General features: G+C 60.5%; 9 protein-coding genes across 9 annotated transcripts; 4 read left to right on the plus strand and 5 right to left on the minus strand.

Annotated features, from left to right (window-relative positions):
- Positions 1–165: 165 nt before the first annotated feature.
- A1Q1_06456 (Cell division control protein 23) lies at positions 166–2034 on the minus strand (the record flags this gene model as incomplete). The annotated part of the gene is made up of 2 exons (XM_014321570.1): positions 166–1863; positions 1975–2034. 2 exons carry the CDS (start codon positions 2032–2034, stop codon positions 166–168), a joined length of 1758 nt encoding a protein of 585 aa, XP_014177045.1.
- A 390-nt stretch (positions 2035–2424) lies between these two features.
- On the plus strand, positions 2425–4674 carry A1Q1_06457 (serine/threonine-protein kinase PRP4-like protein; the record flags this gene model as incomplete). Its single annotated transcript, XM_014321571.1, has 3 exons — positions 2425–2717; positions 2761–4184; positions 4223–4674. The coding sequence occupies 3 exons, from the start codon at positions 2425–2427 to the stop codon at positions 4672–4674; spliced, it is 2169 nt and encodes a 722-aa protein (XP_014177046.1).
- Positions 4675–4761: 87 nt separating this feature from the next.
- Positions 4762–5996, minus strand: A1Q1_06458 (PX domain protein; the record flags this gene model as incomplete). Its single annotated transcript, XM_014321572.1, has 3 exons — positions 4762–5013; positions 5067–5170; positions 5219–5996. 3 exons carry the CDS (start codon positions 5994–5996, stop codon positions 4762–4764), a joined length of 1134 nt encoding a protein of 377 aa, XP_014177047.1.
- Positions 5997–6350: 354 nt separating this feature from the next.
- A1Q1_06459 (uncharacterized protein) lies at positions 6351–6780 on the plus strand (the record flags this gene model as incomplete). Its single annotated transcript, XM_014321573.1, has 2 exons — positions 6351–6569; positions 6697–6780. 2 exons carry the CDS (start codon positions 6351–6353, stop codon positions 6778–6780), a joined length of 303 nt encoding a protein of 100 aa, XP_014177048.1.
- A 97-nt stretch (positions 6781–6877) lies between these two features.
- On the minus strand, positions 6878–7887 carry A1Q1_06460 (ubiquitin-conjugating enzyme e2-24 kda; the record flags this gene model as incomplete). The annotated part of the gene is made up of 9 exons (XM_014321574.1): positions 6878–6901; positions 6946–7196; positions 7234–7357; positions 7397–7419; positions 7466–7476; positions 7514–7605; positions 7654–7700; positions 7739–7777; positions 7845–7887. The coding sequence occupies 9 exons, from the start codon at positions 7885–7887 to the stop codon at positions 6878–6880; spliced, it is 654 nt and encodes a 217-aa protein (XP_014177049.1).
- A 312-nt stretch (positions 7888–8199) lies between these two features.
- On the plus strand, positions 8200–9519 carry A1Q1_06461 (uncharacterized protein; the record flags this gene model as incomplete). Its single annotated transcript, XM_014321575.1, has 3 exons — positions 8200–8391; positions 8435–9202; positions 9262–9519. 3 exons carry the CDS (start codon positions 8200–8202, stop codon positions 9517–9519), a joined length of 1218 nt encoding a protein of 405 aa, XP_014177050.1.
- A 153-nt stretch (positions 9520–9672) lies between these two features.
- A1Q1_06462 (uncharacterized protein) lies at positions 9673–10272 on the minus strand (the record flags this gene model as incomplete). Its single annotated transcript, XM_014321576.1, has 2 exons — positions 9673–9836; positions 10167–10272. 2 exons carry the CDS (start codon positions 10270–10272, stop codon positions 9673–9675), a joined length of 270 nt encoding a protein of 89 aa, XP_014177051.1.
- A 267-nt stretch (positions 10273–10539) lies between these two features.
- Positions 10540–12159, plus strand: A1Q1_06463 (uncharacterized protein; the record flags this gene model as incomplete). The annotated part of the gene is made up of 3 exons (XM_014321577.1): positions 10540–11151; positions 11208–11825; positions 11866–12159. The coding sequence occupies 3 exons, from the start codon at positions 10540–10542 to the stop codon at positions 12157–12159; spliced, it is 1524 nt and encodes a 507-aa protein (XP_014177052.1).
- Positions 12160–12217: 58 nt separating this feature from the next.
- Positions 12218–15110, minus strand: A1Q1_06464 (clathrin-coated vesicle protein; the record flags this gene model as incomplete). The annotated part of the gene is made up of 6 exons (XM_014321578.1): positions 12218–12820; positions 12858–13151; positions 13215–13369; positions 13467–14090; positions 14358–14781; positions 14820–15110. The coding sequence occupies 6 exons, from the start codon at positions 15108–15110 to the stop codon at positions 12218–12220; spliced, it is 2391 nt and encodes a 796-aa protein (XP_014177053.1).
- Between the last annotated feature and the right edge of the window lie 31 nt (positions 15111–15141).

A 15141-nucleotide genomic window follows, 5' to 3' on the forward strand; every position in this document is an offset into this window, starting at 1 on the left:
CAAACAACCTGAAGCGAACCACGGAGAAAAGTTGTACGAATTCCAACGTACAGCCCAGCGACACATCTCATTGTAGCAACTTTTACAACTCTCTCAGCTCTTGTCCATGCACTGCATCTACCCAACCTAGCTCTATGTACAAGTCTGCATCCATGTCTACATGCCCTACATGCGCGCCTCCTTCACCCTCAGCTCACGGAGGAGTTCGGCGGCCCGATCGCGCTCGTGCGCATTGCTAGCAGCGACCTTCTCCAGGTACTGCGCGGCGAGCGTCCAGTCGCCCTTGTCCGTGGCTGTCTCCCACTCCGCCACCGCCAGATAGCTCGGGGCGAGCTCGACAATGCTCGTCTTCTCCCGCTCGCCCAGCGCGAGGAGTTTGCGATGATACCCGACCGCGTCGGGGCTGGGACTGATGCCGCGCGCGCCGTCGACGGTGGTGTGCAAGCTGGCGAGCTTGGCGAGGATGGTCGGTGTCTGTGTCTTGTCCGCGCCCAGGAGCGCGCGGGTATGTGCCGAGATGGCGTCGCTGAGCCGTCCAAGCCCCTCGTATACCGTCGCGAGCGCGGTCCACATTCGACAGTCGTAGGGGCGCAGCGAAGTCGCCTGGTTGTAGTACTCGATCGCGTACATTGGCATGTCGAGCAGCTCGTACGCCTGTCCGAGACCGTACCACGCGCGATAGTCCTTGGGATTGACGTCGATCGCCTTGCGGTAGGCTTCGATGGCGGCGTGCGAGTTCTTCAGCTCGACGAATTCGTGCCCCATCAGCGTCCACGCGGGCAGGTATTCGCGGTTGAACGTCAGGGCGCGGCGGAAGTACGTGATGGCCTTAGTGTGGTCGGCGCGACTGGAGTAGTAGTTGCCAATGAGGGTGCAGACCTCTGGCCGGTTGCGGTCGAGCTCGGCGTACTCGTGCGCCAGCTTGCCGAGCTTCGCGCGCTTGTCCATGACGTACAGCATGTTGCTGTAGATATCAACCTCTTCCATCCTGAAGGGGTCTGCGGCCTGCACGGCGTCGAACTCGGCTTCCGCCGTCGCAAAGTCGCGCATGTGGTAGTACACCATGGCGCGCTGCGCCTTGAGGTGCACGCTGTCGGGGAAGGTCTGCTGCAGCTCGCCAATCATGGTGAGCACCAGGTCCGTAGCCGTGTGCAGGTCCAGCATGACTGTGATGGCGAAGAAACTGAGCATCGGCCCACTAGGCAGTCGCTCCTTCAGCGCGATGAATGTATCAGCCGAATCGACGAGTTGCGCGAGCTGGCTCCAGCAGCTCCAGTTGTAGGGCTTGGCGCGGACAGAGGTCACGAAGCACTCGACGGCGGCGTCGCGCTGCTCCAGCCGCATGTGCACCAGGCCGCGGAGGTAGACGAGGTACGGGTCCGTTTCGGGCTGCAGCTCGGCGAGGATCTGCGTCAGCGCCGGAAACAGGGCCAGGCGCTCCTGTTTCGTGTCCAGGAAGTGAGGGAGGGATTCTTGCGCCTTCCGGTCGGCGCTCAGGTAGGCGGCATAGTTGCGCAGGAAACGCGAGCGTGCTCCCCGCGCCGCGCGCAGCGTGTGCACTACCCGGTCCAGCTCGTGGATGTCAAAGTACGACTTGGCGAGCTGGAAGTCATCCTCCTCCAGGACGTCTTCCTCCTCCTCAATCTCAATGCCGTGTCGTGTTCGCGCGCGTGACGGGCCGGCCTCGCCCACCGCCATTGTCATCGCTGGCCGCGCATCACCCAGGTCGAAGCTGTCGAAACCGGCTGGACTGTCCTGCAGCTCCCCGAAACTTGGTCGTGGACGAACGACCGGCGAGTCACCGACTAGGGACGTATCTTGTGGAGGTGGCGAGAAGGGGAGATACGGCGCGGAACGGTACTCCTTCGGCAACGACATCAGCAGCTCCGACGCCCTATTGTCAGCTGTTGAAGACGGTCGCTCAGCTCACCACTTCGCCGCTACGAGCAGACCCCGATCTTTCAGTTCCCGTACTGTCGTGCGCAGATCATGAGCCAGCTGCACCTTGGCGGCGGGGGCGAGTTTTGGCGCCATGGTCGTCGTCCTCTAGTATGTTGTCCAAATTAGGGAGCGTCGTCGCCGTCGCGATCCCTCGATGTCAACAATCGCCCTCCCCAGGCACGGAGTGGACTGACCTCCACTCGATGGATTTGCTTCCGTCCATTGCGCTGGTGCAGCTACGGCGCACGGTTCCAATTACCGGACGATAACAATTCCAGCTGGCGGCGAACTCACGAGACCTCTCTCTACCTTCCTTTCATCCTCGCACAACCCTTCCTTCCCTTCAACAAACACCTTACCTTCGTGCTGCACATCACCGCCGCACCCACCCAGGTAAAGCACACGGCCCAGCTGCCCAAGCCATACCCACCCCACTCCATCCTGTAATCTCCCCCTCTCCGTGTGCCAGACTGTTCTCACACCATGCCCAGCTCAGGAACTAAGCGTCCTGCCCCGCCGCACCTTGACGAGCGCAACGAACGCCGAGACAGGCCTCGCGATTGGCGTGATGCACACTTCGCTGACCGCGATGGAGACCGCGAGTCGAGTCGCAACGGTCACCGGCGAGATGAACGCGATCGTCACGATCGTCATGCCCACGGACACCGCGACAGAGAGCGCAGAGACGTAGGGTACGACCGCCGCAGAAACCACCGCCGCGATGACCGCAGGCACGATCGCACTCCCCAGAGGTCGCATGAGAGGGAGGAGGGAGAGTAAGTCGCGCTAGAGGTAGGCTTTGCGTCGCTAACCATCTAGAATCGAGTCGCCGCCGCGCGACGCTCGTCGTCTCAGTCCCCATCGCTCGCCCATCAAGTCGCCGGTTCGTTCTCCGGCCCGTCAGCCGGTCAGTATCCCAAGTGACCCGCGGGTGAAGGAGAAGGAGTCGGGGCGCACACACGATCCCGTCAAGATCGCTGTGCCGCCGCCCGCCCCTGCTGCTGATGAACCAGAGCCAGAACCGGAGGAGGAGATGGACGAGGAGAAGCGCATTGAGGAGCGAAGGAAGAAGCGTGAGGCGCTTCTGGCCAAGTTCCGTGCAGGAGAGGGCCCGAAGCCGTCGATCCCGGGATCACCCGCCCGGCACTCTGCAGCCCAGAGTCCTGCTAGTAACGGGCCGGGCACCGGTACGAACACGGAGACGGGCGCGACGCCCCTCATGCAGAACCTCGCTACTAGCTCCCATGCGCCGTCACCCAACACGGTAAACCCGTCTCAGGCGCCGACGCCGTTTGCAGGTGAGGACCTCGCGAAGCCCGCTGGTGCCGAAAAGAGCGACCGGGACGGCGTTTCGGCCGCCGAGTATAATGAGCGTGCCAAGGGTGGCGACAAGGAGATGCCCGCCGATGTCGAGAAGAAGGAGGATGAGTGGGAGGAGGTTGAGATCGAGGTGTCGGATGATGACGATGAGGAGATGGACATGTTTGCTGCGTTTGGTGACGAGGAGACGCCGAAAAAGAAGCGCAAGGTCAAGGTGCGCCGGCGCAAGGGAGCGAACGGCACTGAGGCGATCGAGTACATCGAAAAGAAGCCTAAGTCTGCTGCTGCGGCTGCGCTCGAGGTCGTCGACAACGTAGACGACGTTGAGGGCTACTACCGCATCACGCCCGGCGAGATCCTTGACGATGGACGATACCAGATCACGGTGACGCTTGGCAAGGGCATGTTCTCTGCTGTCGTCAAGGCGAAGGTTTTGAAGGCTGTCGGCCAGGAGCGGCACCAAGACGTAGTGGGACGCGAAGTCGCGATCAAGCTCATGCGTTCGCAGGAGAGCATGTACGTCGCCGGTCGGAAGGAGGCGCAGGTGCTCAAGCTACTGAACCATGCGGACCCAGGAGACAAGAAGCACATCGTGCGCATGGACCGCACGTTCGAGCATCGCGGGCACTTCTGCATCGTCACCGAGAGCATGAGCATGAACCTTCGCGACGTCATCAAGCGTTTCGGCAAGGACGTCGGCCTCAACATGAAGGCCGTTCGCGCTTACGGACACCAGATGCTGTTGGCGCTGTCGCTCATGCGGCGGTGCAACATTGTGCATGCCGACATCAAGCCTGACAACGTACTCGTGTCCGAGAACAAGGCTGTTCTGAAGGTGTGCGACCTCGGTACCGCCGCTGAGGTCTCCGCCGGAGAAATCACGCCGTATCTCGTGTCCCGTTTCTACCGTGCCCCCGAAATCAGTGAGCTGATCCTCGCCTGATATCGAGCTAACATTCAGTTCTCGGCCTTCCATACGACACGGCCATCGACATGTGGGCGATCGGCTGTACGCTGTACGAGCTGTACACGGGCAAGATTCTCTTCCCGGGTCGGTCGAACAACCACATGCTCCTCTGCATGATGGAGACCAAGGGCAAGATCCCAAACCGATTAATCAAGAAGGCGTCGCTGGGCCACGATCACTTTGACGAGAACATGAACTTCATCAGTGTCGAGCGCGACCGCATCACGGGTGCCGACGTGGTCAAGACTGTTGTTATCAACAAGCCGTCTCGCGACCTCCGGAGCCGCCTCATGCCCTCGAGCTCGGCGCAGATGAAGATGCCCGAGGCTGAGCTGAGGCAGATCCAGCAGTTCATCGATCTACTGGACAAGTGCCTCGCCCTCGACCCGCTCCGACGCATCACGCCTCGCGAGGCGCTGAACCACCCCTTCATCACGGGGCAGTAGACTTGTAGATAATAAATGGCATATTGTACATATCCTGTTACAACAGTGGATCTGGCACCCAAAACAACTATCCTCACAACCCGCAGACTACTCATGGCTCGCGGCTCTCGGGTCAGTGGTGGCACTCGACGCGCTCGGCCGCGACTCGGCCGGCGAGTCCTTGTATCCCAGCACCCACTGCCCAAACACGGATTCAGCCCCACCAGCGCCCATCTCGGGATGCAGCGCCACCGTCCTAAGGAAGCGCTGCAGGCGCGGGCGGCGGTCCTCGAGAAATTCGGGCGAGAACTTGCGCATGTGGTTCTTGCCCGGTAAGGGAGGGATGGTTTGGCCGAGGTGCTGGGCGTCAGCTGAACTCTTCGCATCTCGCAGCTGCAGGAAAGAAGACTTACAGGATACGCAGCCTGCAGCTCTTTGCGTAACCGTACAAACTCGGTGTATCGACGGAGAATGGTGACGGTCGATCCGTTCCGGAGTTGCAGCTCTATGTCGTAGACTGTTGTCAGCTGAGCAGTTTCTCCAGAGCTTAGGGTCACCGACGCACCAACATATGCCCCGACTCTGGCCTTGTCGTCAAAGTTCCGCCCGCCCACAATCTGCCATCCCTTCACTTCCACCTCCTTCGCGAAGGGGGCATCGCGCGCGCTCGGCGTCGGGCTCGTCGTCACGCGAATCGGCTCCGTGACGTCTTTCCGTTTCCACGGCAAGGCCAGCCGCAATAGTCTTCCACCTGTCCCCGATCCACTGCCGTTGCCCGAGTTCCAGACTCCTCCGCCCTTCCCAAATCCGAGTAGGCCGCCGCTGCTCGAGCCCGCTGACCTCGTGCTGGACGGCGAGCTCGGTGACCCGAACGGAGAGCTGAGGCCTATGCCCAGGAATCGTGAGCTGGGGCGCACAATCGTGCCGTCCTCCGTCTCGACTTCTATCCGTGCAGACCGTACGCTCTCTGCTCGGTCGACTGCTCCTCCGCCTGCACAGATCCGGACCAACTCCGAAATGGGCGACGGACGGGGCGCGTCTACGTCACTCTCCTCGACGCTGGACTCTGGGTCTGGGTCTGGGTCGGAGAACGACAGATGGGTCGGTGACGGGGGTAGGAGCTCCAGGATTGGTTTCGTGGCCGTTTTCTTCCCCTTCGTATCTGTTGGCGGCTCTGAGGGAGTCGGCTGGGTGTCGGTGGAGGCTGAGGGTAGGGCGGTGGAGGTCACGGTGACAACTTCGGGAACGTTGCTGTGAGAGGGTTGTGGGGGTGTCGGCGCTGAGAGCGTTGACGGTGTTGAGGGCGTTGTCGACGCCGACGCCGGTGGGGCCAGAGTCGACATTGCTGGTGGTGTGGGCGAGAAAACGCACGCCGAGACAACCCCAGATCTCTTGAGCGCATGAGTGTGTGGGCCTCCTGCGCGTGCCTCAAGAGGTCATGTCGCCGCCCAGGCAGTGCTTGGCCGCCAGTTTCCCACGGTGGCCACTGCCATTCGTAATGACGCTCCTCTGTCCCTCGACTTTCGCCGTCGATTCCGGCCACCCCTCCACTTCCCTTCCTTCTCCTTTACCACTCCGCTACACCCCACGCTCTCACCTCACTACTCGCACGCCGACACACCGACGCACTTACTGTCGGCTTTCGCACACTCTCGGAACTCTTCCCTGAACGCACACATCACAGCAACTTCAACGACATGGGCTGGTTCGGCGGCAGCAGCCAGAAGGAGGGCATCGAGCCGGGACAGGCGCCGACGCGCGCGCAGCGCAAGCTCTGCTGGGAGAACCGCGATGCGTACTTTGCCTGTCTGGACCAGAACGGCATCATGCAGGCTGACGACGGCGAGCTCGGCGACAAAGCCGGCGTCTGCAAGGACTTCCGTAAGGCGTACGAGGGGGCTTGTGGAAAGTCTTGGGTGAGTCTTGCATCTTGGGGCTGCGGACCAGTGCGGCCTCCTTACCCGACCGGGAGCGGATACGTCTCCTTCCCTTGCTGGTTATTCCGGACGTCAAAGCTGACGCCAGGTTGACTACTTCAACAAGCGTCGCGTGCTTGAGATCCGGTCGCAGAAGACGCTCGAGGCTGCGGCCGCACAGCGTGGCGAAGCCGCCCCTCCCCGGAAATAAATGTACCAACTCGTCTGTATCTCGTATGTCACCTCTCATCCCATGCTCTCATGCAAAAATGTACAAAGTCTACGTCTACCCCTGGACACCGGGTTGTCTACTTGAGCAGCTCCTCGATGACCTGTTTTGTCAGCTCCGTCCATGGGCAGGCAAGCTGGTACTCACAGTGTTCTCGTTAATGTTCGAGACGTTGTTACCCCGGTAATTGAGACGCTTCAGCGTCGCGATCACCTTGGGACGCTCGAAACCCATGTCGGCGAATTTGGACACGCTCTCCTCGCTGAGACCCGCGAGCTCGGCGTCGCTGGCAGCTCCATCCTTGCCCGACTTCTTCCCCGGGGCCTGCGCGTACGCCTGCGCCCAGTGTCGTGCCGTCGCATTGAAGCTGTCGCGGGAGGCCAGGAAGTGCTTGGCGACTGGGGTCAGCTTATGTCTCGCAGTTTAGAAGCTCACCCTCGGCGTCCTGAGGGTCGTTAGGCTCAGGAGAGCACAGGAGCGATTGCAGCGAGATGAGTGTCGACTTGAGCGTCAACACTGGTGACCACTTGTCCTTCAGGATGTCGAGACAGATGGCACCCTGACGTTAGCTGAGGTAGCCGTATTTCTCAGCACTTACGCTCGCAGAGGAAATGTTCGGGTCTGCGGGTTAGCTGAAAGCAACGGGCAAGGCTTGGGCTAGACATACGGTACACCTTCCTGCAAGTCAGTTTCAACGACACTAATCGCAACTCACGTAATGAACTTCATCTTGACCGGCTCAAACGGGTAGGCATCTGGAATGACAATGTCAACCTCGTAGTATCCTCCCTCGTATGGCGTGTCGGACTGTCGTCAGCTTTCGTACGACCGTCATCGAAGCGAAGCGGCACTAACCGGTCCGGGGAAGGCACCGATGAGGTGGAACGGGTTCTCGTCGACGACTGCAGTTAGTTGAAGAGCGCGCCATCCTACAACTCACGCTCAATGGAGATCTGCGACGTCTTGTCATCGCGACACGCTGCAGTTCGACGTCAGCACTGATCGCACATGGCCGAAACGGCTCGAAGCCTCGAGGCAGGACGCACCCTTGATCTCCTTCTGGACTCGCCTCAGCCTAGCGTCTGACATCTTGCTCGTTCTCTGATCGGTTCAGGTGATGTTAAAAAGGTCTCCGTAGTGGTCGTCGTAGTGCTGATGTAGTGCTGATGTAGTGCTGATGTAGTGCGTGAGTGGCAAGAACGTAGGAACGACAATGCGCGGAAAGGACCATGACTCAGTCACCCGATAACTGCTCGATCGTGACTAGGGGACAGGGGACCAGGCACGGTACCAAGAGGTGAGATCAGACGCACCCGTGGGAAGGTTGCACGAGACCTGGGCCAAAAGTTGGGTTCATTGCGGTCATGCAAATGCTCGTCAACAACAACAGACCCGGAAACCATGGCCGACGATAATTCAGACGCCCCTGCTCCCGCCTCCGAGGCCTCGGCCGTGACGGAGTCCCCCACCACCGATGTCCCCGTCGCCGAAAGCTCCGCCGGTCCTTCCTCCGTTGCGTCTTCCTCGACAACCCCTCTCGGTCCCGACGGCCAGCCGTTGTCCAAGAAAGCGCAGAAGCGCATGGCGAAGCGGGTGAGTCCTGCTATCTGGCTGTTTACCTCTAGCTGACACTCAGGCCTACTATGAAGCCACACGACTCGAGAAGCGTGCCGAGGAGCGCCAGCGGCGCAAGGAGCGCAACGCCTACCTGAAGGCGGGCTATGAGGCGGGCACGCTGTCGCCCAAGGAGCGCGAGATCATGGAGAACAAGCTGCAGCTGAAACGCGCGCGACGACACAAGCCGGAGCCGTACCCGGGTGCGATTGTCATCGATCTCAAATTCGACGAGCTCATGCTGGACGCCGAGCTCCGCTCCATGGCGTCGCAGATCCAGTATGTGTACTCGGATACGCGCGCGGCTGCACGACCTTTCTCGAGCGTGCTGTTCACGGGTTTCAGCCCCGAGTCGACGCCGAGGCTCTGGGCCCAGATGCTCAAGCACCAGTGGACGAAATGGGACGGGCTGCACTTCCGTGCCGAGGACATCGACGCTGTGCAGGCCGATCTGGCCGCTCTCAGCGTGGAGGGGGACGACAAGGAGCCGGCAGAGAAGCAGGAGAAAGAGTGCAACGAGGAGGACCGCACAACGTTCCTATGCGGCTCAGACCTGCCGCCAGGATTCAGCAAGGGGCGGCAGCTGGTCTATCTCTCGGCGGACAGCGAGGAGGAGCTCGAGACACTGAGCCCGGAGGAGATCTACATTATCGGCGGCATCGTCGACCACAACCGACACAAGATGCTGTGCCAGAACAAGGCTGAGAAGATGGGTATCCGCACCGCACGCCTGCCGATCGGAAAGTACATCGAGAACCTGCCGACACGCAAGGTCCTGACTGTGAACCAGGTGAGTTCGGACACCCAGCAGCCGAAACTGACAAGCAGGTGTTCGCAATTCTGCTGCAGTACAACACGCTCGGGGACTGGGCCAAGGCGTTCGAGGCCGTTATCCCGCAGCGCAAGTACACGGAGAAGAAGAAGGAGCGGAGAGAAAAGCGCGAGGCGGCCATGAAGGAGGGCGCGGCTGGTAGTGCGGACGTTAGTCAGTCCGAGGGAGGGGAAGGCATGGACCTCGATGCGGTAGATGAGGAGGCGGCGATGAATGCGAACGCCGAGGAAGCCGCGATGAACGCCGCAGCCGAGGAGGCCGCCATGAACTCGTAGCTTTGAAGCGGCTGAGATACGTCCATAGATAACTCAGGATGTCTATAATGCAATATGCAGTCTACGAGTGGGGCTGAGATGTCAGTTCAACGCGGACCGAAAGCAAACTCACAGTAGTACAGAACAAGTTGGGGGCAAAGAAGGAAGGGCAGATTAGACCATCTTCTCGCTCTTCTGCTCCTGAAGAACGGGCACCTCCTTCAGGCCGGCCATCTTGAGGAGCTTCTCCCTCCGCGCGGCGAGGAGCGCCTCGACAGCCTGCTTGCCCTTCTCGGAGCGTTGGGCGATGTACTCGAGCTTGAGCTCGTCAATGCGTTCTGTCCGCATGCTGTAGGGTCAGCTTCGCTTACAGGTGTTTACTGCAGCAGCTTCTATCTGGAGCCCTTCTCTCCCTCTTGGTTACGCATCTCTTTCCCCCGGTCTGACCATGTGTGTGTTTGCAGACGAGGAAACTTGGTAGGGGGTTGAAGCAAGAACAGGGAAGCATGGAGGGAAGGGAAGGCGAGGAAGACACGACCGCGGGCAAAAACGGCAACTCACTGCTCCTTAACACAAGCGTTCATCGCCTTGAAGACGTCCCGACAAACGAACGGCGTCGTGAACGTCCGTCCGCTCGCGCACTCAGCGAACGCTGCCCGTCAGCTCACTACTGCCGAAAAGCTCACCTCGGACGTTATCATCGCACAGCTTCAGCGCCTCGGTCTTGGCGGCGGTCTCAATCTCCTCCTCCTCGCGGCGTGACAGGGCTTCCATTATGTCGTATCTCGAGTTTGGGGCTGCGCTAAGGATGAGAAGTGGTGGCCAAAATGTCCGGACCAAAGCTCGCCGGGGTCTGCGACGGCCGATTCCGAACTCTTTCATCCTCCAGGCACGCCGAGGAAGCCGGGAGCCGGATGATCTCCGTTCGAGTGGCGAGTCACGTGACGACATGACGTTTGGAAAGTTGAGCGTCGCGCAGCTCGAGCCAACAACAATATTCTGGTGCGATCGGTAGCTGGAGTACACCGAAAGCGCAACGACATGCGGAGGAACCAGCACCCCCTCCCTCCCCGACCTGGGAACCGGCGGAACAACTCTGGCCAGGCGGCGGCTTCGTCCTCGACTTCCAACGCGAATGCCAACTACGGATATGTCAACCCGGCCTCTGGAGGATATGGGGGTTACAATGCGAGCGGAGGTTACAACCCAGCAGGAGGGTATCCGGGATACGGCTACAACGCATCTGGCGGATACCCCGCTTACAGTGCTTATGGTTACGGAGCTGGCGGATACAATGCCTCTGGCGGGTACCCTGCGTACGCGGCCTATCCTCAGCAGCAGCAAGCCTGGCGCAACTGCTCGCACGCCGGGTGTTCCTTCGCCGGCCCCGGGGACCAGATGGCTTCACACGAAGCTTCGCATGCCAACCCCAACAGTCGAGCGGGCAAGATCGACTGGAGCGCCTTCGCGCCTGCGCCGGCCGGCCAGCGCAGCGAGGAAGAGGAGGCGGCCGCGCGGAGGTTGGGCGGAGGCAACGGGCGCGCGCCCATGATTCCGGGAACTGGCATTCGACTCGAGACGGACGAAGACGTCGCCAAGTGGATTGCGGAGAGGAAGAAGAAGTTCCCGACAAAGGAGAGGGCGAAGGAGAAGGTGAGTACCCCCGCTGGGATGAGCTTTTAAGGGAGTGATTTGAAGCTGACCACCAGGCCGAGGAAGATGCCGAAGCTATTGCGCGAGGCGAGAACCCCCGCAAGAAGCGCAAAATGGACCCTGCTATTGCTGCAGAGGAGTGGGGACGGGAACCGGTTGAGCGGCCTGCGGAGCGGACTACGACTGATCGGGGACGAGGGCGCGGTCGAGGGAGGGGCCAGGAGCGCGGACGGGGAAGGGGAAGAGGAGGACGAGTGGGCGCAGTCGAGCCGCACAAGACTGCGTCGAGCGAGTTGTCCAGCGACAGTTCCAGCGACTCGTCCTCGAGTGACTCGTCTGACTCCGACTCGGATCCTGACAGCGATGTCGATGGGGAGCTGCCTGAACTTCCAACGAAGCACGCCGAGGAAGATGAAGAGGATGCGGAGGATGAGCAGCCCGAGGAGAAGAAAGAAGAGCCCAAGCCGACGCGGCCAGTGTGCAAGTTCTTCGCCCGCACTGGAAAGTGCAGACACGGCGCCAAGTGTCGGTTCGAGCACACGCGACCCGAGTCCGCCACCTCGACCGCCCCCTCCGAAGCGAAGAAGCCCGTAGGCCCGCCGAAACCGGCACCCCCGCGCCAGCCGATGCAGAAGAAGCCGAATCTCTTCGCACGCGGAAGTATGCTTGGAGACGTGAGTTGACCGACTGGGGATATGTAACTGACCTAAACAGCTGCTCGAGGTCCCCCTTGAAAACACGCTTAGCCAGCTCACGCAGGCCATCCGCTTCTTAGCTGCTAACGACTTCCTTCAAGGCGTCGAAGCTTACGCGGGCGAAGCGGACGAGAGGGAGCGCGAGCGTAACAAAATCACAGTTGTCGGCGAGAGAGAGGCTGTCGATGAGGAGCCGGCGAAGGTCACGGAGGTGACGGAGGCTTCGACCGGGGATGAAGCGCCTGAGGTTGCGGCGGAGGCAACGGAGGTGCTTGACGCGGAGACAACGGAGCAAACACAAACCACAGCATGATCACACTTGTACTCTATGACAATACATCCATGTATGGCACTACCGCACTGCACTACGTCTACTTGAGAGGGTCGAAGTCGCCCCAGTCTGTGCTTGCAGCCTGGGACGCATTCCATGCCGGCTTCGGCGCAGCCGTCGGCTGCATCACGCCGTTGCTCCAGCCTGGCGGAGCAGCGGACGCGGCGGGCTGCGCCTGCATCGGCTGCATGGACTGCATTGGCTGATACGGCTTCGGAGACATGCCGCGTGTCGGCTGTAACGGAGCTCCAAAGCCGGGCGGGCTCTTCGGCTTCATCGGAGGCAGCGAGATGTTGTAGTTTGGCGCGCTGGAGGCGGAAGCTGGCTGGGCGGGTTGGGGTGCTGGTCGTTGCGGCGTCGGTGACAGCGTAGACAGCGACGAGCTCGTCGGCTGCAACGGTGCCAGGGTGGAGGACTGAGGCTGCAGAGCTTGGAATGCAGACGGCTTCGGTGACTCGAACGCAGCGCTGTTGAAGGACGACGACGACACTTGTCGTGCACCAAGACGCGACGAGCCCGCGCGCGGGCTCTTACCCTGCGGCGGCGACGTGCTCCGCGTGAACGACGACTGAGTGCTGATTGCCGGCCGACCAAGCGTTGGTGTCGATACCTTCGGAGCCGCGCCGAAGCCAGGGATAGAGTTCTGTCATTAGCTGACAGCGGAAATCGAGGTAGCTCACTAAGTCATCGTTACCCCAGTTGTCCATATCCCACGGATCGGCAGTGGACGCGGCGGCAGGCGTGCTGGCGGAAGGTGTTCCGCCCTTGACCAGCGTTTCGAAGTCGACCTCTTGCGACTGCCCGCTGAAGTCGAAGGGGTTGTCGCCGTTCGATACGTTCATCGTCGCCGTCTGCTCCTCCATCTTGCGGACTTCTCGGAGATGTTGCGAGTGCTCTCGCTCTACCCGAGCACCAAGCGTCTGAATGACAGACATGAACCGGGCGAACTGATCAGTGTTCAGCACTGGAGTCAGCTAGGCTTCGCAGTCAGAAAGCTTACGAGGTCCCATCGCCATGGCCCAGAGCTGTGGAAGCACCAGTGTCGCGATAGCGTCAAGAGACACCTTCTGTCCCATCGCTTCGTGCACCGAAAGCGTAGCCATCGTGACCGCAGGCTCCTTCGTCTTGATCTTAGCGAGCAGCGGCACGAGCTTGCTGGTGAGCGTCGTCGCGTCGAGGGTCGAAACCATTGCTCGGAAACACTCAAGCGTCTGCACCTTGATGGACAAGATACGTGTTCGAGTGAACAGAAGCTGATGTCAGTTTGAACGCGGTGGCCCTGAACTCACAGCAACCTTGACCAGCAGGATATTCTGAACTGTGCCATAGTCGAGCACCTCCGTCAGATGCGGGACCGATTTCAGTACTCGTTCCTGAACGGGAAGGTGCTCTGATTCCAGCGAGTTGTAGATGAGCGGCATGACGTTTTCGCGGAACGTCTGCGGGTTTGTTTTTTCCTCGAACAGTGACAAGTTGTCGAGCAGAGCTGAGGTTAGCCACAGCAATTAAAGGTAGCTTACTGAGCATGTTCTGTGGAGGATCCTTCATGGCGAACAGTGGCTGCAGCTTAGGAAGCACCTGGGCGAACTCCTCTTTGTTCAGCGTCTTCGAAATCTCGAACACGTTCGGCAGCAAGAAGGGCAGGAGATACGGGTCCTTCATCTCCTCGAGCAACGACAAAAGAATCTTGCCCTTCTTCAGCCGGTCAGAGAACGTGGGGAGCACGCGCACAAGTCCGCGCAAGAACGTCGCCTTCTCCTCTCTCGGCTTGGAAGCGAATGTCGTCGGGTCGAGGAAGTTGAGCGTCGAGATGGCGAGCGAAGAGAAGAACGGGTGCGTCGTAAGCGACGATAACGAGATACGCCCGTTAGGCCGTCGCGTCAACAGTCGCGGCAGGAGATCTGCCGTCAGCCCTGCGCAACAGAAGGCACTCACCTTTCAGCTCGTTGCTTGCACGGTCCCATTTGACACCTCGCGCATACTCGTTCCTCGCAAGTGCTCCTTCCGCGTTCTCTCGCAAGCTCTGCATGGACCCGCGGTTCGAGAACGGTGGTCGTCCACCCATGTGCACGGCGTACAGCACGCATCCGAGAGCGTACAGGTCATTCGCCGGCGTGAGCTGCGAGTCAAGGGCGTACTCGGGCGCTAACGTCAGCTAGAACGAGCAAATCGTAGCTTACCAAGATAGTCGAACTTCCACTGGACCTGGGGCGGCATGCGGGGGTCGACCTCGGGGAACTCATACTTGGACGCACTGCCGTCCGGACGTTGCAGCGGCGTGATGAAGTTCAGGCCCGAGAGCTTCCAGTCACCCTTGGCGTTGACAAGGATTGCGTCCGGGTTCAGATTGAGGTGCACGCTCTTCGCCTGGGTGTGAATGAAAGCGAGACCCTTCGCGATCTGCAGCGTGCCCTTCTGAATCTCCACCTCGTCCAGGTCGACCTCTCCATCGCGCCCGCCTTTTCCGCTCTTAGCGGCCGCGAGAAGGTTGCCAAGCGACGAAGTCACTGTTTCCGTGACAAAAGTGAGCTCCGATCGCGTCTCCTCCAGCGGCTCGACCATGTGTAGGATGTCGGGGTGTCGCAGCCTCGACAGCGCCGTCGCCTGACGTCAGTTGCACATCCGCTGAAGACTTAACTGACCTCCTTCTTGAGCTGCTCAATGGCGAAATCACGCCCTCCAGCACGCAGGCCATCAAGCACCCGCTTTTCGAGAACCCACACGCTGACGTCCTTACCAGTGGTCTTGTGCGTCGCGGGAATGACCTTCCAAAGCCCGACATTGAACGTCTTCCCTGCCGGGCCGCCCGGAGCGGGCGAGCCGCGGCCGGCAACATTCGTCGACGATGCGTTCGGCGACGGTCCGGCGGATTTGAGAGTGTACGCCGAAAGAGTCGAGGACTTGCCAAAGAGGCTCGACGCTGCGGCGAACATGGTGAGTTGGGGGTTGCAACATGGCACCCGA

Source organism: Trichosporon asahii (genome assembly GCF_000293215.1).
Source record: "Trichosporon asahii var. asahii CBS 2479 unplaced genomic scaffold scaffold00075, whole genome shotgun sequence".
Lineage (NCBI taxonomy): Eukaryota > Fungi > Basidiomycota > Tremellomycetes > Trichosporonales > Trichosporonaceae > Trichosporon > Trichosporon asahii.